This window comes from Anolis sagrei, chromosome X (assembly GCF_037176765.1).
Source record: "Anolis sagrei isolate rAnoSag1 chromosome X, rAnoSag1.mat, whole genome shotgun sequence".
Lineage (NCBI taxonomy): Eukaryota > Metazoa > Chordata > Lepidosauria > Squamata > Dactyloidae > Anolis > Anolis sagrei.
Window position 1 is genome coordinate 55,807,678 of NC_090034.1, and position 26,660 is coordinate 55,834,337.

The following is a 26,660-nucleotide window of genomic DNA, read 5'->3' on the forward strand; positions in this document are numbered from 1 at the left end:
GCCAAAAGCTCAGAAGTAACTTGTTCTCTAACCTGTAATGATTTGGAATAAAGGAATCTGTTTCAAGCTTTGGCAGTGAGTAGATTTTGTCCTAGAGATCTACAGGCCAAGGCAGCTCCATTGAGTCCAAGTCTCCAGGGCAGCAGAAAACCAGCCTGCTCCCTCTCCCTTTGGACAGTATTTAAACATGGCTCTCATGTTTCCTCTCAGCCTTCTCTTCTGAAGGCTAAACAGACCCAGATCTTTCAGCCGCTCCTCCTCATGGGGTCCTCTTTTGAATGGATCCTATTTGGTGTTGGAATGATGATGAAGAAGAAGGGCTAACTTGATGTAGTAGTTTGAGCGTCTGTCTGATATTATGGGCACCTTCTTGGCCTCCAAGGAAGGCAAAGGTGAACCCATCTGGGGCAATCTTTGCCAATCATTGGTTTGCCATAAGGACTTGAAAAAAATTTCCCTTTTTCTCGTATCCGTCTTCTATTGGGCAGGTCTCTCCCATGAAACCGCTGGAGATCAAGACACAGTGCTCCGGCCCCCGGATGGATCCCAAGATCTGCCCGGCAGATCCCTCATTCTTTGCTTTCATCAATAACAATGATCTTTGGGTGGCAAACATTGAGACCCGGGAGGAGCGACGAATGACGTTTTGCCAGAAAGGTAAAACGTGAAAGAGGAAAACACAACGAAAGGTCGAGATGCTGGGTGGGGAGGCTCCTTTCCATTTCCTAGCTGTAACGCCCCCCCCCCCCCAATTCTCTTCTTCTAAAGGGTTGTCTAGCGTCCTTGACGACCCCAAATCAGCTGGTGTGGCCACCTTTGTCATCCAGGAAGAGTTTGACCGGTTTACAGGGTACTGGTGGTGTCCCACGGCTTCCCAAGAAGGTGAGTTTTGCGGACAGGTATTCAAGGCCAGACGCCCCCGCTTAAAAGGCCCTGCCTTGTTTGTACTCAGGTGAGGAGGTAGATGGATTCAGACTTTAAGAGGTCCCACCTAATCATTACGAAGACCCTTCTGGCTGTTAGAGCAGTTTAGCAACAGAATATATAATGATGATGATGATGGTGATGGTGATGGTGATGGAGAATTGCAAGAGCTGCAAAACAAACCTCTATACAACTTGGATTGATTACAAAAAAAAAACCATTTGACTCACTGCCACATTGTTGGATCATCAAATGTCGAGATGTCATTGAGGTTTGTGAACATATTAGAAAGTTCACTGAAAATGCAATAAAACAATGGAAAACTGAGTTGTTTGTGGGCAATGAAAGCTATGGAATTGTTAACATCAAGAGAGGAATTTTCCAGGGTGACTCACTGTCATCACTGTTGTTAATCATTGCAAATATTTATTGATTTATTTACAATATTTATATGCCACCCTTCTCACCCCGAAGGGGACTCAGAGCAGCTTTCAAGATATATATACATACAATATATTATATTATTAGCATAGCACAATATCAGACTTAACCATATTGGAACCTGCTTCGAGCCCCAAGGGGAGGCAGATAATCAACAATAATAGTAATAATAATAGTATTAATTAATTTTATTCAAGGCCCAGAGGGCTGGAAGACGTTACGGATTCTGTACGAGGAGGTAGACGAGTCGGAGGTAGAAGTGATCCACGTTCCTTCCCCAGCTTTGGAAGAGCGGAAGACTGATTCCTATAGATATCCCAGAACAGGTCAGTGGGAAGAGACCTGAGAAGGCTGCTGTTGAAGACCGCAAGGCTCGATCTTGCATTGCCTGGGGTCCTAATCTTGGACTCAAACCAGCAGAGGCTGGATGGCCATCTATCTGGAGGGCTTGGATGGTGTCCAAGCCCTCCAGGGAGAAGGGGGGATGGGCTAGATGACCCTTGGAGGTCCCTTCTAACTCTAGGGTTCTAAATAAACATAGTCATCACCATAATTTGCCCTCTTATTTCAGGTAGCAAGAACCCCAAGATCTCCCTCAAGATGGCAGAGTTCCAAGCTGACTCTGAGGGGAAGGTAAGCTCGGCTTTGCTGGATTGTCTTGCTCTATATTGTCTTTATAATTTGCGGAAATAGAGCAGCAGCACACAAAGGTAGAGGCGGGAGAAGATTCCTTGAGTAAAGAATGAATCATAGCCTTTGTTGCTGTTGTTTGTAGATTGTCTGCGCCCAGGACAAGGAGCTGGTACACCCCTTTGAGACCATGTTCCCAAACGTGGAGTACATCGCTCGGGCCGGGTGGACACGCGACGGACGATAGTAAGTTCCTTTGAAGCTTAGTTGCGGGCAGAGAGAAGCTCCAGCCAGAATCCACTGGCCTCCCTCGGCCTCTCAGAGACACGTCTCAGGATGGGCGGTTTGGGCACTGAATGAGACAGAGAGACCTTGGATGGGAAGTGATGGCTTGCAACTTTGATTTCCATGTTTGGTTCATTTGTTTACATTTCACTTCCATTGCCTTCCTTTTCTCTCTTCATCCTTTTTTCTTCCTCCCTCCTCCTTTTTCTTCTTCCTGCTTTCTCTAACCCCTACCACCTTCTTCTCACTCTTCTTCCTCTCTTCCTCCTCCTCTCCTCTTGTCGCTCCCTCTTCTCCCTCTTCTCCATTCTCTTCCTCCTTTCCTTCCTCCTTTCTTCCATTTGATGCTGTCCTCTTCCACCTTTCTTCCCTCTCTCTTCCTTCCGCTTGTGCTGCCCTTCTCTCCTTCTTTCTTTTGCTTGTCACTGTCCTTCACTCCTTCCTCTCCTCTCTCTCCTTCTTTGTCACTTCCCTTCTATCCCTCCTTTCCTCTCTCTCTCCTTCCTTCCATCTGTTGCTGCCCTTCTCTTCCTCCTTTCCTGCCTCCTCTCTTCCTTCCGTTTGTCATTGCCCTTCTCTCCTTGCTTTTCCTTGTTACTTCCCTTCTGGCCCTCGTTTCCTCCCTCTCTCATCCTTTTCATCTGTTGCTGCCCTTCTTTTCCTCCCTCTCTCTTCCTTATGCTTGTCACTGCCCTTCTCTCCTTCCTTTTCTTTGTCACTTCCCTTCTGCCCCTCCTTTCCTCCCTCTCTCCTTCCTTCCATTTGGTGCTGCCCTTCTTTTCCTCCTTTCTTCCCTCTCTCTTCCTTCCTTCCACTTGTCGCTGCTCTTCTCTCCCCCCTTCTTCCTTTCCTCTTTCTTCTCTCTGCTTGTCTTCTCTCCCTCTCTTCTCCCTCTTTCTTTCCTTCTTTCCTTTCCAGTGCTTGGGCCATGTTCCTGGACAGGCCTCAGCAGCACCTCCAGCTCATCCTTTTCCCTCCCGCGCTCTTCATCCCGGTCCCGGAGAGCGAGGAGCAGCGCCGAGAGTTGGCCAAAGCCGTGCCTGATAGCGTCCACCCCTTCGTCATCTACGAAGAAGTCACCGATATCTGGATAAACGTAAGAGCAGGCCAGTTCCCAGCTCTGGACTCCCTCATCATTCACATGGTGTTCTATGGAATACAGCTCTATCTGTTCTATACTACTCCTTATTCTAGTGTCATCCATTCCATATAATTGCTGGAATGTATTTTCTTTCTTGGCATATTTCTACAAAATGTTATTGAGCCCAAGAGGCCTTTGGTGACCATCGAGCCATGTCTGGCATGCATCCGTAGACAGGTCTTGGAATGGTTCGCTCATGGCTGACTGCGTCCTTGTTTCCTCGCCCAGGTCCACGACATCTTCTACCCTTTTGCCCAAACGGAGGGGGAAGAGGAGGAGGAGCTTCATTTCATCCGGGCCAACGAGTGCAAGACGGGCTTTTGCCACCTCTACCGGGTCACGGCCCTCCTGCAGCGGGGCAGCTACGACTGGACCCAGTCCTATGTCCCCAGCAAAGGTGGGAATCCCCTGATGAGTGGTGAGAGGGTTCTTCTTATAAGATGACGGGGTCTTCCTTTGAGATTTGCCAAGAGGGTTTCCTTGACGCAGACCTGAATCCTGTCACTGGGGTGTTGTTGATTTCTCCCCATCGGTCTCAAGCCAAAGCATCTCTCCAAACACTAGATTGGGCTTCTGTTCTAATTCCTTATATTTTCATCTTAATGTCCCCCCAACGTTTTCCTTTTAATTGAATCTCTAGGAGACTTCAAATGCCCTCTCAAGGAGGAAGTTGCTCTCACGAACGGAGAATGGGAAGTTCTCGCACGACACGGCTATAAGGTATTGTTGTATGATACATGTATAGTAAAAATAATATTTGAATCTGTATATGCGTTAGGTTTTAATTCACACACTGTTGTGGTTTTTAGTGTTACCTGCTTTGAGTCTCCTTTGGTGGAGTTAAAATGGGGCATAAATATCTCTATCTATTCTATTCTATACACATAATAAAAGTGAAAAATGTGTATGTGTGTATGTGGCGGAGATGTCCACTTACACAGACAGCCTCCGGCCTCCACAAACAGGCTATAGTTCCAAGTGCTTAGAAGCCTCTAAAACAGTGGTTCTCAACCTGTGGGTCCCCAGGTGTTTTAGCCTACAACTCCCAGAAATCCCAGCCAGTTTATCAGCTGTTAGGATTTCTGGGAGTTGTAGGCCAAAACATCTGGGGACCCACAGATTGAGAACCACTGTTCTAAAGGGACTCTCACCACAGACATTGCAGGTTAGAGCGAGCGCCATGAACATGTAGCCCAAACGCTGCCAATGTCCTCTCCAAACACTACGGCCTACCACCCAAGGAATGCTTTCAATTGGGGAGAATTTAATCCTAGATTTGACATGTTTCCTCCACCACAAACAGGCATCCCAGGGTTCCTTGTGTGGATTTTGACCCTGACCACTGTCTCTCCCTTAACCCTTTCCTACCCTTTCCTATGGCACACAGCAAACACAGAGGAATTGATCAGCAACTGAACGGACTGGAGGGGTCCGACAGTGGACTGGGATCAAACTTGGCACAGAGAAGCCCCATGACCAACTGAAAATATTGCAGGGGTTTGGGGGGAAAATGACATTGATTTTGGGAGATGTAGTTCACTTGCATCCCAAGAGCACTCAACCCAGCTGATGACTGATCTGGACCACACTTGGCACACAGACCCAACATGGCCAACTGTAAATATTGGCTGGGTTTGGGGGCAATTGCCCTAGGAATCTGGTAGTTGTAGTTCACCCTTATCCAGAGAGCACTGAACCCAGCTGACGACAGATCTGGACCAAATTTGGTACACAGATCCAACATGGCCAACTGTGCATACAGGCCTGGTTTGGGGAGGATTGACCTATGATTCTGGGAATTGCAGTTCACACACATCGTTATGTATTTTCTAATGGGAGAATTCATAAAAACTGAAATCAAACTCAAAATCAACCTCCCCCAACCCCACCAGTATTCAAATTTGGGCACCTTGGGTATTTGTGTCAAATGTGACCCAGTGAATGAAAATACATCATGCATATCAGATATTTACATTACGATTCATAATAGTAGCAAAATTACAGTTCTGAAGTAGCAACCAAAATAATGTTATGGTTGGGGGTCACCACAACGTGAGGAACTTTATTGAGGGGTCGCAGCAATAGGAAGGTTGAGAACCACTGAACTAGAGCATTGAAAGGATCACCTACCGAAGTGGTGGGAAACTCCACAAGAACTGTCAGGAATCTGTCCCGATCCATCAGCCTCCTGGGACGGACCATCTTAATTGGTCCTCTACCCCTGCGGAGGTTAAGAGGCGCAGATCAGGTGATGGTCTTTTGATGTTTAATAGAATCCTAGAGTTGGAAGGGACTCCCAAAGGTCATCCAGTCCAACCGTCTTTTGCCAGGCAGGAAGACTACAAGAAAGGAGATTCCATCTGAACATTAGGAAGAACTTCCTGACAGTGATAGCAGTGGACTCTCTGCCCCAGAGTGTGGTGGAGGCTCCTTCTTTGGAGGCTTTTAAACAGAGGCTGGATAGCCATCTTTCTGGGATGCTTTGAATGCGATTTTCCTGTTTCTTGGCAGGGGGTTGGACTGGATGGCCCATGAGGTCTCTTCCAACAATGATTCTATTATTCTAAGACACACTCCAAGCCCTCTTGACCTACAACAGGACCGACTCTCTTTGTGATCCTATCAAAACGTTTATTTGCCCGTCTCTCCTCCCACTGCAGATTTGGGTGAACGAAGAAACCAAGCTGGTGTACTTCCAGGGCACGAAGGACACTCCTCTGGAGCATCATCTCTACGTGGTCAGCTACGAATCACCCGGTGAAGTGGTCCGGCTCACCACCTTGGGCTTCTCCCACAGCTGCTCCTTGAGCCAGGTATGTTGGGTGGGACATCAACTTAAGAGCACCTCAACTTAAGAGTATTTTGAGTTAAGAGCCATCACTTGGCCTTGGTTTCATTTTGACATAAGAGTGTTATGAATAATGTATTGTCGAAGGCTTTCGTGGCTGGAATCACTGGGTTGTTGTAGGTTTTTCCGGGCTATATGGCCATGTTCTGGAGGCATTTTCTCCTGACGTTTCGCCTGCATCTATGGCAAGCATCCTCAGAGGTAGTGAGGTAGTCTACCTCTGAGGATGCTTGCCATAGATGCAGGCGAAACGTCAGGAGAAAATGCCTCCAGAACATGGCCATATAGCCCGGAAAAACCTACAACAACCCAGTGTTATGAATAACTTTTCAACAAAGCATAGGTTCTTTTTATTGTAATGTTCAGTAGGAGGAAGGGTATCAGGACTTTTACACAAAGAATAACATTGGACATCCAGACATACAGATTCCATGTAATTACATTGAATACACAAACAACCTACAGTTACCTCAGCTAACAAACAAAGGGGAATTACATTTTTATGCAACATTCACATTACATATACACATTCATTTATCCTGAGTCATACAAGTATTACAATAACCTTTTTCACTCCTTGGAGAAGCACCTGCTTAGGCCAGACACTACTTTCTCTGCAGCCTGCCAACACACAGTTCCAAAATGCATCCTCTTTTACTAAGAACAATGCCAAGGACTAGATCCCTGTTTTCCTACAGCAGAAACTGATTCCCTGCAAACATATAATGACTACAAAATAAGAGTGTTCTCTTCCCTTGAGAAAAGAAGGCAAATGTCCAGAAACCTGCTTTCCCATAGCAGATCTGCTGCTCCCAAAGGTACCCCATCTCTCCCCTTCCCATGGAGCAGAGCATGGCAGGTGGGCCAGACTCCTCCAGTCTGGCACAATTTTGGAATATTAGAAGGTCTCTTATATAGCAATATTCTTGCTGATGTTGTTCCAAAGCTGTAAATGAATGGTAGATGTTTTTACATCCTAGCTTTATCTCAGTTCCTGGCAGATGTTGACTCTTCTTAATTGGTGTTGGTAAACATAAGGAGCCTTGTGTTGACTTCCTTCTTAATGTAAGGAACCTTGTAAACATTTCCTTAACTTAGAGCCATTTTCTCTCATAATGTAAACAAAGATAATTTCCTTTAGAGTTAATCTGTTTTCTGGTCAGCAAATGTTGACGGATGTAAACAGATGTAAACATTTCTCTTATCACTGTCACAGTTCTTATCACAGTTTACTATGACAGGTCAACCATTTCAGTTTTAATTAGCAGGTTTTAATTACAGTTCAGCAAGCAGATAGTTAATGGTTTAAGTCATTGCAGGCCTTAGTCTTCAGAATGGTGTCTCCAAAATTATTAGCTTTCATTCATTCATTCCTTTCATTCCGTTCATTCATACCCACACATATTAAATCCACATTTATCAAATCTGCATATCATTTTAATATGACATGAGCAGCGTTTTGGGTTTTAGGTTCGCTTTGAGGAACTTCGGGGTAGTGGATTTTGTGTGCTTTTTATTCCTTGTATGTTTGGTTTCATGAAGAGAGGGGGGAGGAATGGAGGGAGTCTGGAATGAGTACAGTGAGAAGAAAATAATAATAATAATAATAATAATAATAATAATAATAATAATTTATTTATATCCCGCCACGAGAGAACTCAGAGCGGCTTACAACAATGTGAACAATGCAAGCAATAAACAGTAATATAACAAACAATTAAAATTAAAACAACAAAAAAACCACAAAGGCGATATGAAGTGAAAACAAACATATATCACTCGGGAGCCATTCTGACTTGTGTCTTTTTCCACCCCCTGCAGAACTTTGACATGTTTATCAGCCATTACAGCAGCGTGAGCACCCCTCCCTGTGTCCATGTTTACAAGCTGAGTGGCTCCGATGAGGACCCCCTCCACAAGCAGCCCAGGTTTTGGGCTAGCATGATGGAAGCCGCCAGTGAGTTTCCGTCTCTCTTGCTTCTCATCTCCTTGAGTTCTTTCCCTCCCCAAAAGTCACTGTTCAAACGTGTTTACAAATACAATAGTATCAACGTTGAGCCAACAATGTGATGCAGCAGCATCAAAAGGATTCTAGGGTCTAGATCAAGGGAAGTCATGGTGCCCCTCTCTTCTGCTTTCGTCAAACCACTGGAATAAACCTGTGTCTAATTCTGGGCCCCACAATTTAAGAAAGATATTGATAATGTGGAAGGAGTCCAGGGAAGGGCAACTAAAATTATCAAAGGTCTAGAGACCATGAATGATCCCTCTGAGGAGTGGCTGAAAGAGCTGGGCACCGCAGAAGGTTGAGAGGAGGGCGCCTGCAGAAGGTTGAGAGGAGACTTGATAGCCATGTATATAAGGAAGAGGAATGAGACTTGTTTTCTGCAACCCTGGAAACTAGGTCTCTATGGAGCCATGTGTTCAAATGACAGAGGAGGAGATTCCACTTGAACATTAGGAAGAGCTTCCTGACTGTAAGAGCTGTTCAGCAATGGAATTTTCTGCCTCAAAGTCTCGTAGAAGCTCCTTCCTTGGAAAATTTTAAACAGAGACTGGATGGCCATCTGTCAGGGTTATTTTGATTGTGCTTTTCCTGCATGGCAGGGGGTTGGACTAGATAGCTCGTGCAGTCTCCTCCAACTCTATTATTCTAACATTAGCAATATAGACCGAATCACAAGAAAGAGGTCATCCCTAGGGAAGGACTTTCAGAGCCCAAACACAGCTCTTACGTTCCTATCATTGGCGTCTACGAAGGTGGTGGGATTCAGAGAAGAGCCTCTCCTGAAGATCTCAGAGCTCAAGCAGGGTCATATAAGGACATCACGATACCCCATGTTTGTAATTTGAGTACGTCTTGCACCTGGATCCCCCGGCTGACGTTTTCCTCCTCCTCCCTTTGGCCTTTGTGTAGGCTGCCCTGCCGACTACATCCCACCGGAGATCTTTCACTTCCGCACCCAGTCGGATGTGGAGCTGTATGGGATGGTGTACAAACCTCATGACCTCCAGCCGGGAAGGAAGCACCCCACAGTCCTCTTCGTGTACGGAGGACCTCAGGTAGAACATGATGGGTGCAGCGCCCAAGCTTAAGTGACCTAAAGTCAACCCAGAACTATTAGAGTGCAGTTTCGAAGGAAGGGAGGGCCTTTTGGCCATAACTTGCACGCTGGGAGGGCAAACCAATCACAGGGATCTATTTCTGATAGCAAAATGGAACTGCCATCTACCTTAGACTACTATTCATTTATTTATCGTGTCAGAAGCAAATTGAGAATACAGTTATAATGTATAGAAAAACCATACAGTTAAAAACTTGGCATGATACTAAATGTCCTTTGACCAGAAGCTGACCACTTGGAGTGCCTCGGGTGTCACTGTGAGAAGGTCCTCCGTTGTGCATGTGGCAGGGTTCAGGCTGCATTGTAGTAGGTGGTCTGTGGTTTGCTCTTCTCCACACTCGCATGTCGTGGACTCCACTTTGAAGCCCAATTTCCTAAGGTTAGCTCTGCATCTCATGGTGCCAGAGCGCAGACTGTTCAGTGCCTTCCAAGTCATCCAGCCTTTGGTGTACCCAGGAGTGAGTTTCTCATCCAGTCTCAGCCACTGATTGAGGTTCTGGGTTTTAACCTGCCACTTTTGGACTTTTCGCTTGCTAAGGTATTCCAGTTAGTATCTCTGCAGATCTTGGGAAGCTATTTCTTGATTAAAGGTGTTGACTTGCTGGCTGATATTCAAACAGAGGATAGGCCGGAGATGTCACTGACTTGGTCCTTTCATTATTGGCTGCTACTTCCCAATTGATGTCATGTGGTGCATTAACGGCTAAACAGAATAATTTCTCCAGCGACATAGGGTGTAGATGTTCTGTGATAATGCGGCATTTCTCATTCAGAGCCACATCCACTGTTTTAATGTGGTGGGATGTATTCCACACTGGGCATGCATATTTAGCAGCAGAGTGGCAAAGCGCAAGGGCAGATGCCTTCACCGTGTCTGGTTGTGATCCCCAGGTTGTGCCAGTCAGCTTTCGTATGATACTATTTTTAGCACCCACTTTTTGCTTCATATTCTAGCAGTGCTTCTTGTAAGTGAGAGCACGATCCAGAGTAATTCCCAGGTATTTGCGTGTGCTGCAATGCTCCAATGCGATTCCTTCCCAGGTAATCCTCAGAGCTTGAGATGCTTGTCTGTTCTTAAGGTGAAAAGCACATGTCTGCATTTTAGATAGATTAGGAATCAGCTGGTTTCTTCTGTAATAGGCAGTAAGAGCTTTGGAGAGCTTCTGTTCAACCGTTTCAAAGCTGCCTGTTTGAGCGGTGATGACACGATTATCAGCATAGACAAAATTATCTCTTCCTTCTGGCATTTGCTGGCCATTTGTGTAAATGTTGAACACTGATGGAGCAAGCACGCTCGCTCCCCTGAGGCAGGCCGTTCTCCTGTCTTCGCCATCTGCTTCTCTGGCCCTGGAACTCAACAAAAAAGCTCCTGTTTTGTAGCAGATTTCCTTTGAAACGGGTGGGGTTGTAGTCTTTTGTGATATTCTGATAGCAAAATGGAACTGCCATCTACCTTAGACTACTGGATGCCTTGGATTAAAATTCCAGCTGTAGAAACCATGACCTTTGGTGATTCAGTAGGCAATTTCACACGATACAAATCTAGATCTGTGGTTCCATGTTAATTGGGAATCTCCAACTACATTTCGACCTACTTCAACCACTATAGTTCTATCACGCTAAATCTTGGGAGTTGCACTGTAGGTACAACTTCCAGGATTCAATGTGATAGAACTATAGCGGTTGAAGTAGGTCGAAATATAGTGCGATAATTGTGCAGCGTGAAGCAGCTCATGCTCTCTCAGGATTCAGAGAAAAGCAGTGGCAGACCTCTGAATCAATCTTGCCAAGTAAGCCCCATTTTCAAGGTTATCGTAAGTCAGAGTCAACTTGCAGATATATAACAGCCACAACAAATATGAAACGCCAGTTGCCATGGTTCCCTTCTTAAAGGGTTTCTCAAATGATAGAAATATCTACCAAGGTAGGGAGGAATGATCTCTGGAGAATACCGATTTTCCTTTATTTCTCTGATTGCCCTTCCTCTGCTCTTTGCAGGTCCAGTTAGTGAATAACTCCTTCAAAGGCATCAAGTACCTACGGCTCAATACGCTGGCCTCCCTCGGCTACGCTGTGGTGGTGATCGATGGCCGGGGCTCCTGCCAACGAGGCCTTAAGTTCGAAGGCGCCCTCAAGAACCAGATGGTGAGTTGCTCCTCCTTGCAATCCCCATTGCGATAAGAAAAGTTGCCTCCTTTCCTATGGAAATCATGCGTGCTTGGAGGAGGGAAAGACCAGTCTATGTTTCCTTGAGCAATCTGATTGATAGCAAAATGTGTTGATCGAAATATTTATATCCTGCTTTGTGCTTGAAGATCTTAGGGCAGCAGATAACCAAATCTAACAAACTTAAAATAGTATAAATTTATTTATTGTGTCAGAAGCGAATTGAGAATACAGTTATAATGTATAGAAAAACCACAAAGTTAAAAAATTGGCATTATGTTAAATGTCCTTTGACCAGAAGCTGGCCACTCGGAGTGCTTTTGGTGTCCTCCATTGTGCATGTGGCAGGGCTCAGGCTGCATTGTAATAGGTGGTCTGTTGGTTTGCTCTTCCCCACACTTGCATGTCGTGGACTCCACTTTCTGGCCCCATTTCCGAAGAGTGGCTTTGTATCTCGTGGTGCAGAGCGCAGTCTGTTCAGTGCCTTCCAAGTCGCCTCATCTTCTGTGTGCCCAGGAGAAGCAACTGATTGAGGTTCCAAGTCTTAGCCTGCCACTTTTGGACTCTCGATTGCTGAGGTGTTTGTGCGAGTGTTTGTGCAAGCTGTTTCTTGATTTAAGGCATTGGCATGTTTGCTGATATCTGAACAGAAGATTACTGGCTGCTACTTCCTGGCAGATATCAGGTGGTGCAATTCCGGCTAAGCAGTATAATTTCTTCAGTGGTGAGGGGTGTAGACATCCTTTGACAGTGAGGAATGTCTCATTAAGAGCCACATCTACTGTTGTAACATGGAGAGATTTCTTCCACACTGAACATGTGTATTCAGCAGCTGAGTAGCAAAGCGCAAGGACAAATGTCTTCACTGTGTCTGGTTGTGATCCCCAGGTTGTGCCAGTCAGCTTTCATATGATACTAGCTGTCCCCTGCCACGCGTTGCTGTGGCCCAGTCTGTTGATCTGGAAAATAAAGTAATGAGAAAGTGTTGGTTTCTAATATATGTAATTTCTTTATGCTTGTGGGTAAACAGTATTTCTTGCTGTTTCTTTGTCAGTGTTGATGTGGAGAGTGCCTAGTTTGCCCACCCTGGAACATGCAACATATCATTGTCCTTCTTTAAGGGTCCCTTTCAAATCTATGATACTATATGTGTGTGTGTGTGTGTGAAACATATCTATCTATCTATCATCTATATCTATGGCTGGATGGCTCTTTGTCAGGAGGACTTTGATTACGTTTTCTTGCCCTGATGAAGGGAGTTGGATTGGATGGCCTTAAGTATTTTGCGATGGTCATGGGGGTTCTGTGTAGGAAGTTTGCCCTGATTCTGTCGTTCGTGGGGTTCAGAATGCTCTTTGATTGTAGGTGAACTGTGAATCCCAGTGACTACAACTCCCAAATGTCAAGGTCAATTTTCCCCAAACTCCATCTGTGTTCATATTTGGGCGTATTGAGTGCTTGTGCTAAGTTTGGTCCAGATCCATCATTGTTTGAGTCCACAGTGCTCTCTGGATGCAGGTGAACTACAACTCCCAAACTCCAGGTCAATGCCCACCCTTCCAGTATTTTCTGTTGGTCATGGGAGTTCTGTGTGCCAAGTTTGGTTCAATTCCATCGTTGATGGAGTTCAGAATGCTCTTTGATTGTAGGTGAAGTATAAATCCCAGCAACTACAACTCCCAAATGACAAAATCATAATTTTTGAGTGATGGTCACTCCTTGTGTTGTGAGACATTTTGTTGCCAAATTTGGTGTGATTTCGTTCATTGGTTCTTTTGTTTTTAAGGTACTCATTATGCACAGAGCATTTTTATCTATATGTATTGCTTCTAGCACCCATTTTTTGCTTACAAGCAGTGCCTCTTGTAAGTCGGAGCACGGTTCAGGGTAACTCCGGGACATGGAACTGAGACAGCCATGGTCGCCTTAGTGGATGTTCTCCGCAGAGAGCTCGACAGGGGGAGTGTGTCCCTGTTGGTTCTCCTGGACCTCTCAGCGGCTTTCGATACCCATAGACCACAGTATCCTTCTGGAGCACCTCATGGGGATGGGTCTTGGAGGTACTGTTCTGCAGTGGCTCCAGTCCTTCCTGGAGGGTCGTGCCCAGAAGGTGTTGCTGGGGGACTCCTTCTCGGCCCCACAGCCATTGTCCTGTGGGGTCCCGCAGGGCTCAGTATTGTCCCCCATGTTGTTTATCATCTACATGAAGCCGCTGGGTGAGATCATCCGGAGTTTTGGAGTTTGATGCCATCTGTATGCAGATGACGTCCAACTCTATCAATCATTTCCACCAGATGCTAAGGAGGCTGTCCAAGTCCTGAACCGGTGCCTGGCTGCTGTGACGGTCTGGATGAGGGCAAGCAAATTGAAGTTAAATCCAGACAAGACAGAGGTCCTCCTGATCAGTCGCAAGGCCGAACAGGGTATAGGGTCGCAACCTGTGCTGGATGGGGGTCACACTCCCCTTGAAGGCACAGGTTCACAGCTTGGGGGTCCTGCTGGACTCATCACTGAGCCTGGAATCCCAGGTTGCAGCTGTGGCCAGGGGAGTGTTCGCACAATTAAAACTAGTGCGCCAGCTGCGCCCGTACCTTGGGAAGTCAGACTTGACCATGGTGGTCCACGCTCTCGTTACATCTAGGATAGACTACTGCAATGCACTCTATGTGGGGTTGCCTTTGAAGACTGCTCGGAAGCTTCAAATAGTCCAATAAGAGGCAGCCAGGTTAATAACTGGGGCGGCATACAGGGAGCATACAACTCCCATGTTACGCTAGCTCCACTGGCTGCCAGTTTGCTACCGGGCTCAATTCAAAGTGCTGGCTTTGGCCTATAAAGCCCTAAACGGCCCTGACCCAAATTACCTGTCCGAACGCATCTCCCCCTATGAACCATCGCGGAGATTAAGATCCTCCGGGGAGTCCCTGCTTTCTGTCCCGCCATTGTCACAGGCACAATTGGTGGGGACGAGACAGGGCCTTCTCAGTGATTGCTCCCTGGCTTTGGAACTCCCTTCCCGGTGAGATCAGGTCGGCCCCCTCCCTCCTGTCCTTTAGAAGGATGGTAAAAACTTGGCTGTGGGACCAAGCTTTCGGGACAGGGCAATAAAGCAGCAATAGGAAAGATTACCAGGCCAATTAGATTTGGCGCAGATGACTAGGACGGTTTTAAATAGTGTATTTTAATATTTTGATAAATGTTTTTTAATGTTTATGTATTTTATGTGAATCTGTGTCCCGGCATTGAATGTTTGCCGTGTATATGCTGTGCTCCGCCCTGAGTCCCCTTCGGGGTGAGAAGGGCAGAATATAAATGTTTTAAATAAATAAATAAATAACTCCCGGGTATTTTGGTGTGCTGCAATGCTCCTGTGGGATTCCTTCCCAGGTCATCCTCAGAGTATGAAGTGCTTGTCTTTTTCATAAGGTGAAAAACACACATCTGCATTTTAGATGGATTAGGAATCGGCTCGTTTTCCCTGTAATATTTATTTATTTACTTACTACATTTACATACCTCTTTTCTCCTCCTAAGGGAACTCAAAGTGGTTTCCAACATTATAAAGTTGAAATTCAATGCCATACATACATGTGAAAACCAAAAAAATAATAGGAAGACAACAGCATATAATACTAAATTAACCAAACTAAAGCATAAACATAATATATATATATATGTAAAGCCTTAGAAAAATTAAACATTGATAATATAATAACATTTATATTAAAACCCTAAAGCTTTGGAGAGCTTCTGTTCAACCCTTTCAAAGCTCCTTGCTTGAGCAGTGATGGCACGATCGTCAGCATAGATAAAACTCTCTGTGCCTTCTGGTAGCAACTGGTCATTTGTGTAAATGTGAAACATTGGTGGAGCAAGTACACTTCCCTAAGGCAGGCCAAAGAGGAGCTCCAGGTGCAGTTCCTGAAGCAGCTTCCACTTTTGGTCAATACTAAGATGACCCTATTATGGGTATCTAATGTGCACCCTAATTTTGGCAAGTTGGTTTAGCCCCAAAAGGTGAGTGTTAGTTTCGAGTCAATACAGGAACTAAAACAATCTGAATTGTACCTGGGTTGTTTTGGTGGTACGGACAACCCCACAGTCTTTCGGTTAGATTTGATTAGGATGGTGCTTCTCTTGCCAGGATGGCAATGAGCTAGACATGAAGCCATTCAAGCAGGCTGATTTTCTCTCCCTTCTGCCATTTTCCTCCCAGGGTCAAGTGGAGATTGAAGACCAGGTGGAAGGTTTACATTATGTGGCGGAGAAATACGGGTTTGTGGACCTGGCCCGCGTTGCCATCCATGGCTGGTCCTACGGAGGCTTCCTCTCCCTCATGGGCCTCATCTGCAAACCTCATGTCTTCAAGGTAAGCCTCCAGGTCGCTTCCGCCCAGCCATTGCCATAAAGAACTCTTTCCCGTTCCTCCTGTGACGCAGAAGAATAGTCATTCCTATTGAATACTATATTGAATAAATTATTGAATGGAAACAGTTCACATACAGTCAGTCCCTGATTGCTGGGGTTTTTTGGGTTTTTTACTCCGCAAAAGTAGGAAAAAACACAAATTAAAAAATTACTTCTCAACCTTCTCAACCTCTGAGGATGCTTGCCATAGATGCAGGCAAAACGTCAGGAGAAATGCCTCTAGAACATGGCTCTATAGCCCGAAAAAACCCACAAGAACCTAGTGATTCCAGCCATGAAAGCCTTCGACAATACATTAAAAAATTACTGTTTTTATCAACTTCTCTAGGAATCACCGAATCCTCCAACATTTATTATTAATGGTTCGGTTGTCATATATAATAATAATAACAACTAGCTTGGGTCCCTGATGTTGCCCGGGTTATTTGAAAAAGTCATTTTTTTAATTGTACAAAATACATAAGGTTGTGAGTGAACTATTTATTTATTTACTGTATTTGTATACCGCCTTTCTCAGCCAATTGGCGACACAAGGCGGTTTCCAACAAATCAGTATACATAAAACATAATATGTCTCACCCTGGTCATTCCACAGATATATAAACCCTTTTGCCTAGTTCCAATAGACCTCACTACCTCTGAGGATGCTTGCCATAGATGCAGGTGAAACGTCAGGAGAGAATGCCTCTAGACCATGGCCATACAGCCCGAAAAAACCTACAACAACCCAGTGATTCTGGCCATGAAAGCCTTCGACAACACATAAAACATAATAGATAAAAAACATTAAACAGTATAAGCAATAAAAGCAACAGTAGTCCATTATTAATAGTTTGTTTTTGCATGGATTATATTTTTCTGCTATTTTGTGAGGCACTCTGACATTTTCCAAACTGGAATGTGATATATAAATCATAAGCAAAGAAAAACCTGAAACAACTATGTTCCTTATATTGTCGAAGGCTTTCATGGCTGGAATCACTAGGTTCTTGTGGGGTTTTTTCGGGCTATAGGGCCATGTTCTAGAGGAATTTCTAGAGGAGAAATGCCTCTAGAACATGGCCCTATAGCCCGAAAAAACCCACAAGAACCTAACTATGTTCCTTTGTTGTCACTCAGAGTATTTGGCATTGCTTTTAACTCTGGCACTACAGAATTATTAATGCGTGTTTACAATACACTTCACATTTTATCCAACAAGTAAGTTCATATTTTAAATACTAGATGGCAGTAAGTCATAAAGGAAAACTAAACATAGAAAAATCAGAATCCTTGATGAATGAAAAGGTCCCAGTATCTGAAATGGGGAGAGGTCTTTTCATTTAAATTTTATATATGAATCTGTCTAAATATGTCCCTATATAAACAAGGGGGCAATTTGGAAAGAGAGGATGATTGTGGGATACAATTTTTACATTAAAATGTAAATGAAAACTTTTATTTCAGGGATTCAGTGATGAAGAAGGGGTCTTGCAAAATGCAAATACTGTATTTCCTTTGTTTTTCCTTCAATCTTATATGAAGCTCAGCATTTTTCCACTGTGAGATTGCAAGATGTCATTAAAAATAAAACCACTAAAAGCTTACATTTCATAATTAGAAACTACAACTCACATCATGCCAGGTTCACCCCGAGAAACTCAATCAGGACTTGAAGTTAGTTATGTTGGGCAAGTTTGCTCTAGATTCATCCTTGGTGGTGTTCAGTGTGCTCCCTGGCTGTAGGGTGAACTACAACTCCCACTATGGTGAGTCAGTCCTCTTAAAGCCCTCCAGTAGATTGAGTTCGTCATGGGGGTTCTGTGTTCCAAGTGTAATCCAGGTCCATCACCTGTGGAGGTTACAGTTTCTCTGGTTTTGGGCAAACTACAACTCCCAGAAAGGAAGGTCATTTTCCCCAGACCCCTCCAGTAATCAAATTTTGGCATATCACTTCTGTGTGCCAAGTTTGGTCCAGATCCATCGGTGTTTGGGTTCACAGTGCTGTCTGGATGTAGGTGAACTACAACTCTCCCAAATCAAGGTGAATTTTCCCCAAAGGCCTCTAGTATTTTTTGCTGGTCATGGGGGCTCTGTGTGCCAAGTTTGGTCCAATTCCATCTTTGGTGGAGTTCAGAGGGCTCATTGAGTGCAGGTGAACTATAAATCCCAGTACCTAAAACTCCAAAATGCCCAGGCCAATTCCCCTCAAAACTTTCCAGTATTCAAATTTGGGCATATCGGGCATTAATGCCAAGTTTGGTCCAGATCCATCGTTGGTTGGGTTCATAGTGTGCTCTGGATGAAGGTGAACTACAAGTCCTAGAAATCCCTCCAAATCCCTCCAGTATGTTTGGTGGTCATTGGGCTTCTGTGTGCCAAGATAGTTCCAGGTTCATCGTTGGTGGAGTTCAGAGTGCTCTTAGATTGCAGGTGAACTATACATCCCAGGACCTACAACTCCTATAAACTATGGTGAATTCTCCCAAACCTATTTAGTAAGTTCAGTTGCTGATCAATTCCTCTGTTTGCTGTGTGCCATAGAAAAGAGTAGGAAAGGTCAAGGGAGAGGCAGTGGGCAGGGTCTCTGCAAATTCCACACCAATGGAGAGAGTCAGAAACACAGGGATGTCTGTGGTGGAGGAAACACATAAAATCTAGGATGGAATTGTCTCCGTATGAAAACCTTCCCTTCGGTGTTGGGCAGTATGGCATTTGAGGAGGACATTGGCAGGGTTCTTGGACATGTTCATGGCGCTCACTATAACATGCAGTGTCATTGGAGGGAGGGCCATCGGTGTCTCCTGAGTAGTTGGAGCTCTAGCAGTTTGTGGAGGCAAGAGCCTGTCTGTGTAAGTAGACACCCCAGCCACACACACACATACAGATTTTCACTTTTATTATGTGTATAGATATAATATTATAAATAATACATATATCAGGAATAGGCAAGGTTTTGGATGCATTGTGTTTTACAATTTGACAGGCCAGTGGCAAATGGATGGAGAGTGTTTGTGTGAAATCATTAAAAAAATATGAACATATATGGAAAAAAATCTCGTTTGTAGTGCAAAAGAAAGAAAGATCAATACAGAATTTAAAATCAAGAACGATTTTAACAGCATTTCGGTGGAAATACAGTTGATGACCACTCAGCCCTTGAAATAATAATAATAATAATAATAATAATAATAATGAAACCAGTTCTTTAACCCATGCTAATCCTGCCTTCTTCCATGAAATTCATTTGACATTTCCTGGTCCCAATACTTCCCTTCAGGTGGCCATTGCCGGGGCCCCCGTCACCGTCTGGATGGCTTATGACACGGGATACACGGAGCGGTACATGGATGTCCCCGAGAACAACCAGCAAGGCTACGAAGCGGGGTCGGTGGCACTGCATGTCGAGAAACTCCCCAACGAGTAAGTGCTCTTGACGGGGGATCCAACAGGGCGAGAGACAGAGACGCACAGGCCTTCTTCCTCGCGTCTTCAAACTCTCTCAGTCTCAAAGATGGCGTAAAATCATTTCGAGGGCTGGTCAGGCACCAAAGTCTATATCCCGAGGCACTAAATGTGTGTTAGGAAGCCGACTTTGGTCTCTGAAAGCTTATCCTTCCCACTTTCTCCTCTCATTTCATCTCAGAGCTGCTCTGAGATTACTTTAAACAAATATTTTAATTTTTATTTTAATCATTATTTTTTGTGTGTCATTAGCGAATTGAGAATACAGTTATAATGTATAGTAAAACCACAAACAACGTTAAAAACTTGGCATTATACCAAATGTCCTTTGACCAGAAGCTGGCCACTTGGAGTGCCTCTGGTATCGCTGTAAGAAGGTCCTCCATTGTGCATATGGCAGGGCTCAGGCTGCATTGTAGTAAGTGGTCTGTGGTTTCCTCTCCTCCACACTCGCATGTTGTGAGCTCCACTTTGTAGCCCCATTTCTTAAGGTTAGCTCTACATCTCGCGGTGCCAGAGCGCAGTCTGTTCAGTGCCTTCCAAGTCGCCCAGTCTTCTGTGTGCCTAGGAGGGAGTCTCTCATCCAGTCTCAGCCACTGATTGAAGTTCCAGGTTTTAGCCTGCCACTTTTGGACTCTTGCTTGCTGAAGTCTTCCTGCAAGTATCTCTGTAGGTCTTAGGAAGCTATTTCTTGATTTATGTCATTAGCATTCTGGCTTATATCTGAACGGAGGATGGGCCGGAGATGTCACTGTCTTGGTCCTTTCATTATTGGCTGCTACTTCCTGGCGGATGTCAGGTGGTGCAATACCAGCTTAGCAGCTTTAGTGGTGTAAGGCAGAGACATCCTGTGATAATGCGGCGGGTCTCATTAAGGGCCACATCCACTCTTTTAATGTGGTGAGATGTGTTCCACACTGGGCATGCATATTCAGCAGCAGAGTAGCAAAGCTCAAGGGCAAATGTCTTCACTGTGTCTGGTTGTGATCCCCAGGTTGTGCCAGTCAGCTTTCATATGACATTATTTCTAGCATCCACTTTTTGCTTGATAGTCAGGTAGTGCTTCTTATAAGTCAGAGCAGGGTAACTCCTAGGTATTTGGGTGTCCTGCAGTGCTCCAGTGGGATTCTTTCCCACGTATTCCTCAGAACTTGAGATTCTTGTCTGTTCTTAAGGTGAAAAGCACACATCTGTGTTTTACATGGATTAGGAATCAGTGGGTTTTCCCTGTAATAGGCAGTAAGAGCACCTAAAGCTTCGGAGAGCTTCTGTTCGACCATTTCAAGGCTCCCTGCTTGAGTGGTGATGGCACAATCATCAGCATAGATGAGACTCTCTGTCCCTTCTGGCAGTGGCTGATCATTTGTGTAAATGTTAAACATGGATGGAGCAAGCACTCTCCCCTGAAGCAGGCCGTTCTTCTGTCTTCAACACTTTCTTCTCTGGCCCTGGAACTCAACAAAAAACTCCTGTTTTGTAACAGATTTCCTTTTAAGTGGGTGAGGAGGTAGTCCTTTGTGATATTATATAGTTTTTTTCAGGAGGAAGCAATGATTTACAATGTCATAAGCTGCTGACAGGTCTATGAAGACAGCTTCTGTAATCTGCTATCTTTCAAAACATCTTCTATGTGCTGAATCAGGTTTAGCACTTGTGATGTGCAACTTTTCCCTTTCCTGAAACCAGCTTTTCCCTTTCATGGAGCCAAAAAATTGTATACTTTGAAAGGAAAGCAAAAGCTGCTCCGAGATCCCTAATCCAGACCAACACTGCTGTGGGCATTGATATCTAGCTCAATAGTATTATCCCAGAGGTTGAGTTTCCGATGTTTTGGTTTGGACTCCCATCAAAGACAGTTCTTGAAATGTGGGAATCATAGTCCCAACAAAATCCCAAGGGCTGTAGGTTCTCCACACCTGACGTGTTCCACTTTTGTCTCCCACGCAGGCCCAACCGCTTGCTGATCCTCCATGGGTTTCTGGATGAAAACGTGCACTTTTTCCACACCAATTTCCTGATCTCCCAGCTCATCCGGGCTGGGAAGCCCTATCAGCTACAGGTCTGTATTTGTTTTAAATGGGTATTTGTTGTGTGGTTGTGAGCCCTTTGGGAAGGAAAAAGGCAGAATATCAATGAAGATAATAATAATAATAATAATAATAATAATAATAATAATAATAATAGGACGGTATTCAAGGCGAATTAGAGTTCAGGATCCCCACGGGGAGGAGAAAGGTGGGATATAAATAAGGATAATAATAATAATAATAATAATAATAATAATAATAATGTATTGTCGAAGGCTTGCATGGCCGGAATCACTGGGTTGTTGTAGGTTTTTTCGGGCTATATGGCCATGTTCTAGAGGCATTCTCCTGACGTTTCGCCTGCATCTATGGCAAGCATCCTCAGAGGAAGTCACCTCATTACCTCTGAGGATGCTCGCCATAGATACAGGTGAAACATCAGGAGAGAATGCCTCTAGAACATGGCCATATAGCCCGAAAAAACCTACAACAACCCAGTGATTCCGGTCATGAAAGCCTTCGACAACCCTTGTCTGCTGGAGCTAGGTGTGAATGTTTCAACTAACCACCTTGTTTAGCATTTGATGGCCTAGCATTGCTAGTGTGGCTTGCTAGTGCCTGGGGGAATTTTTTGTTGAGAGGGGATTAGCTGTCCCTGATTGTTTCCTCTCTGTTGTTTTGCTGTTGTAGTTTTAGAGGGTTTTTTTTAAATACTGGTAGCCAAATTTTGTTCATTTTCATGATTTCCTTCTTTCTGTTGAAATTGTCCACATGCTTATGGATTTCAATGGCTTCTCTGTGTAGTCTGTCATGGTTGTTGTGAGAGTGGTCCAGCATTTCTGTGTTCTCAAATAATATGCTGTGTCCAGGCTGGTTCATCAGGTGCTCTGCTATGGCTGACTTCTCTGGTTGAATTAGTCTGCAGCGCCTTTCATGTTCCTTGATTCGTGTTTGGGCAATGCTGCGTTTGGTGGTCCCAATGTAGACTTGTCCACAGCTGCATGGTACATGGTAGACTCCTGCAGAGGTGAGAGGATCCCTCTTGTCATTTGCTGAACGTAGCATTTGTTGGATTTTCTTGGTGGGTCTGTAGGTGGTTTGTATGCTGTGTTTCCTCATCAGCTTCCCTATGCGGTCAGTGGTTCCCTTGATGTATGGCAAGAACACTTTTCCTCTGGGTGGATCTTTGTCTTGACCCTTGTGGCTTGTTCTCGGTCTTGCGGCTCTTCTGATGTCTGCGGTGGAGTCTCCTTTGGCCTGTAGAGCCCAGTTTAGGTGGTTCAGTTCATCTTGGAGGAGGAGGGGTTTGCAGATTCTTTTTGCATGGTCTGCCAAGGCTTTAATGGTGCTTCTTTTTTGACTTGGGTGATGGTTGGAGTTTTTATGTAGGTATCTATCAATGTTTGTAAGTTTCTGTAAACTGTGTGGCCCAATTGTTGATCTAGTTTGCGGATGACTAGGACATCTAGAAAAGGCAGTCTTCCTTCATTTTCTTTTTCCATGGTGAATTGGATGTTTGGGTGGATGCTGTTGAGATGGTCCAGGAACCTGTTTAGTTCTTCTTCTCCATAGCTCCAAATGGTGAAGGTGTCATCCACATATCTGAACCGTATAGTGGGCTTTTTTGTTGCTGTTTCCAGGGCTTGTTTTTCAAAGTGTTCCATGTAGAAATTAGCTATGACCAGGCTGAGAGGGCTCCCCATAGCTACTCCATCTTTCATAGAATCATAGAATCAAAGAGTTGGAAGAGACCAACAGATGGCCATCCAGCCTCTGTTTAAAAGCTTCCAAAGAAGGAACCTCCACCACACTCCGGGGCAGAGAGTTCCACTGCTGAACGGCTCTCACAGTCAGGAAGTTCTTCCTCATGTTCAGATGGAATCTCCTTTCTTGTAGTTTGAAGCCATTGTTCCGCATCCTAGTCTCCAAGGAAGCAGAAAACAAGCTTGCTCCGTCCTCTCTGTTGCTTCCTCTCACATATTTATACAAGGCTATCATATCTCCTCTCAGCCTTCTCTTCTTCAGGCTAAACATGCCCAGCTCCTTAAGCCACTCCTCATAGGGCTTGTTCTCCAGGTCCTTGATCATTTTAGTCGCCGTCCTCTGGACACATTCCAGCTTGTCAATATCTCTCTTGACTTGTGGTGCCCAGAATTGGACACAATATTCCAGGTGTGGTCTAACCAAAGCAGAATAGAGGGGTAGCATTACTTCCCTAGATCTAGACACTATGCTCCTATTGATGCAGGCCAAAATCCCATTGGCTTTTTTTTGCCACCACATCACATTGTTGGCTCATGTTTAACTTGTTGTCCACGAGGACTCCAAGATCTTTCTGTTCATAGAATTCATTGTCCCACTGAAAGTAGCTGGTGGTGAGGCAATGGTGAAACAGAGCCGTGATGTCTTCTGGGAACTTCTGGTTGATTAGTGCAATGGTGTCTGCTTCCGGGACCTTGGTAAATAGAGACACCACATCGAAGCTGATCGGTTTGTTGTTGGTATTTAGCTTGAGATTGCTGATTTTTTCTATGAAGTAGGCTGAGTCCTTGATGTAGTGTGTAGTGAGCCCAATATGGGTTTGTAACTGTGCAGCCAGAAATGTTGGTAAGTCGTACGTGGGGGATCCAGTGGCACTCACGATGGGTCTGAGTGGGGTGGAGTCCTTATGGATTTTTGGGAGTCCATAAAGCCTAGGTGGAAGGGCTTCCGATTTGCATAGTTGTTGTCGTATGTCGAGGAGTTCTTAATCAGAATGTTGGTTTTTCTCGTTATTTTGGAAGTTGGGTCTTGTTTAAGTTTTCTGTATATAGTAGGATCCAGGATTTTTCTGATCTTCTCCTTGTGTTGTTTCGTATCCATGATTACTGTGGCATACCCCTTGACTGCTGGGAGAATGATGATATCAGGATCTGAGTTGAGATCTCTGGTGGCTTGTCTTTCCTTCCTTGTAACGTTACTGGAGGGAAGCTTTGCCTTTTTTAGGACCCTTGCTGTTTCCCCTCTTACTTCTTCTGCTTCTTCCTCGGGGAGGCGATAAATTGCTGATTCGACATTGGCAATGATGTTTTCTACTGGGATCCTGGTGGTGGTGACAGCAAAATTTCCTCCTTTCGCTAGTATGGATACTTGGTCTTCAGAGAGTTGTCTGTCTGTCAGGTTGATGATGGTCCGTGATGTATCCAGTTCTGGTTTCGGCTGTTGCTTTTGGCATTTGTGGAATTTTTGTTTTTGTCTGTTGGTCTGGACAGCCATGTTTTTTTTTTCTGTAAGTGAGGTTGTCTATTTTGTCCCCGATATTCAGAGACAAATCCCAGACACTTGGACCTAATGTGGATGTGTGCTGTGTTGCTATGTAGAAATAAATAAATAATAAGAATAAGAATAATATAATATGTGGCTGATATTTGGGACAAAGATGGAGGAATCCCTACGACAAGAAGAAAGAGGGGGGATATAAATAAAGGTAATAATAATAGTAATAGATGGAATGGAAGAATGCAAGTGCCTGTAGGACCAGATAAGGTAAATCACGATAGTCAGGAAATAATCATAATAATTTAAATAGATGGGATGGAAGTGTGCAAGCATCCACGGGCCCAGCTCAAGTAAATCACCTTCGTCAGGATATAATGATAATGATGATAATGGTGGTGGAAGTCTTCATGGGCACCGTGAACTACAACTCACATCATGCCAGGTTAACCCCCTGAAACTCCAGCAGTAGTTAAAGTTTGTCATGTTGAGCAAGTTTGCTCTAGATGCATCATTGGTGGGTTGCAGTGTGATCTCTGTCTGCAGGATAAACTACAGCTCCCAACATGGTGGGTCAGTCCCCTCAAATCCCTCCAGTGCAGAGTACTCTTTGATTGCAGTTAAACTATACATCCCAGTACCTACAAAGTCTATAAATCAAGGTGAATTCCCCCCAAACCTCTTCAGTATTTTTCTTTGGTCATGGGGCTTGTGTGTGTCAAATGTAGTCCAGATCTGTCATCGGTGGTGGTCACAGTGTCTCTGGATGTAAGTGAACTACAACTTCCAGAAAGGAAGGTCAGTTCCCCCGAAACCCCTCCAGTATTTTCAATTGGTCGTGGTGATTCTGTGTGCCAGGTTAGGTCCAGGGCCATCATTGGTGAGGTCCAGAGCGGTCTTTGATTGCAGTTGAACTATACATCCCAGTATCATATTAATACCAATAATAATAAAATTAACGCTGGAAGTGTTCATTTTCCGTTGTTAAATTGTGAGGCATTTAAAACAATCATAATGCAGTAGAGTTTCGCTTATCTGACATGAACAGGTCAGCAGAATGTCAGATAAACAAAAATGTCGGATAATACGGAGTCTCCTCCTGTTACCCTCCGACGTGGCGCTAGACACCTAGAATACTAGCAACAGGGACTCAAAGAGTTCAGGCAAGGCAATGCCTCGTGGTTAGAGCGGCCCAGCAGGATGTGCCCGGATGCGGAAGAGGAGCATGGAAATCACAGAGGGAAGGAGAGAGGACGCTACCGCTTCCGGTCCTGCCTCTTTCCTCCCTCCTCCTCCTCCTTGTCTTGCTTTTTTCACTTATTGAGAATGGAGAGAGAGTTGGGGAGCGCTCCTTTAATTGAAGGGGAAATGCTGGAGGAAAAGGGAGGCGTTGGATAAGAGCGTCGGATAAGACGGAATGTCGGATAAGCGAGACTCTACTGTAACAACAACAACAATACATGGCTTGTATTCAGGATGAAGATGGAGGATGAACAGGTCCAGGGTCCCAGTGGGGAGGAGAAAGATAGGGGATATAAACAAAGCTAACTTTGGTTGCATCCAGATTGGATTACTGCAATTTGCTCTATGTGGGGCTGTATTTGAAGACAGCCCAGAAATTCCAACTAGTACAACGGGCGGCAGCCAGGCTCCTAACTGGAGCTAACTATAGGGAGCGCACAACGTCTCTATTGAAACAGCTTCCCTGGCTGCTGATAAGTTGCTGAGTCCAATTCAAAGTGTGGGCTATTTATTTATTTATTTACAGCTTTTATATTCCGCCCTTCTCACCCCACAGGGGACTCAGGGCGGATTACAGTGTACACATATATGGCAAACATTCAATGGCAATTTTTGACATACAAACATATACAGACATAAACAGAGGCTATTTAACTTTTTCTGGCCTCCAGGGGAGCTGTCGCTTTCATCGTCCATCTGCGACG

The 26,660-nt window shown here is 44.7% G+C and overlaps 1 protein-coding gene across 1 annotated transcript in view; it reads left to right on the forward strand.

Annotated features, from left to right (window-relative positions):
- DPP9 (dipeptidyl peptidase 9) overlaps nt 1-26,660 on the forward strand; it is a 44,903-nt gene that overhangs the window by 14,339 nt on the left and 3,904 nt on the right. The window contains exons 6-20 of the mRNA XM_060784963.2: nt 489-657; nt 769-882; nt 1,563-1,691; nt 1,937-1,998; nt 2,141-2,241; nt 3,199-3,376; nt 3,650-3,818; nt 4,062-4,141; nt 6,082-6,234; nt 8,091-8,226; nt 9,187-9,332; nt 11,393-11,539; nt 15,777-15,929; nt 19,248-19,390; nt 21,380-21,491. Coding sequence (XP_060640946.2) covers nt 489-657; nt 769-882; nt 1,563-1,691; nt 1,937-1,998; nt 2,141-2,241; nt 3,199-3,376; nt 3,650-3,818; nt 4,062-4,141; nt 6,082-6,234; nt 8,091-8,226; nt 9,187-9,332; nt 11,393-11,539; nt 15,777-15,929; nt 19,248-19,390; nt 21,380-21,491 — 1,992 coding nt within the window. The remainder of the gene's footprint in view (nt 1-488; nt 658-768; nt 883-1,562; nt 1,692-1,936; nt 1,999-2,140; nt 2,242-3,198; nt 3,377-3,649; nt 3,819-4,061; nt 4,142-6,081; nt 6,235-8,090; nt 8,227-9,186; nt 9,333-11,392; nt 11,540-15,776; nt 15,930-19,247; nt 19,391-21,379; nt 21,492-26,660) is intronic.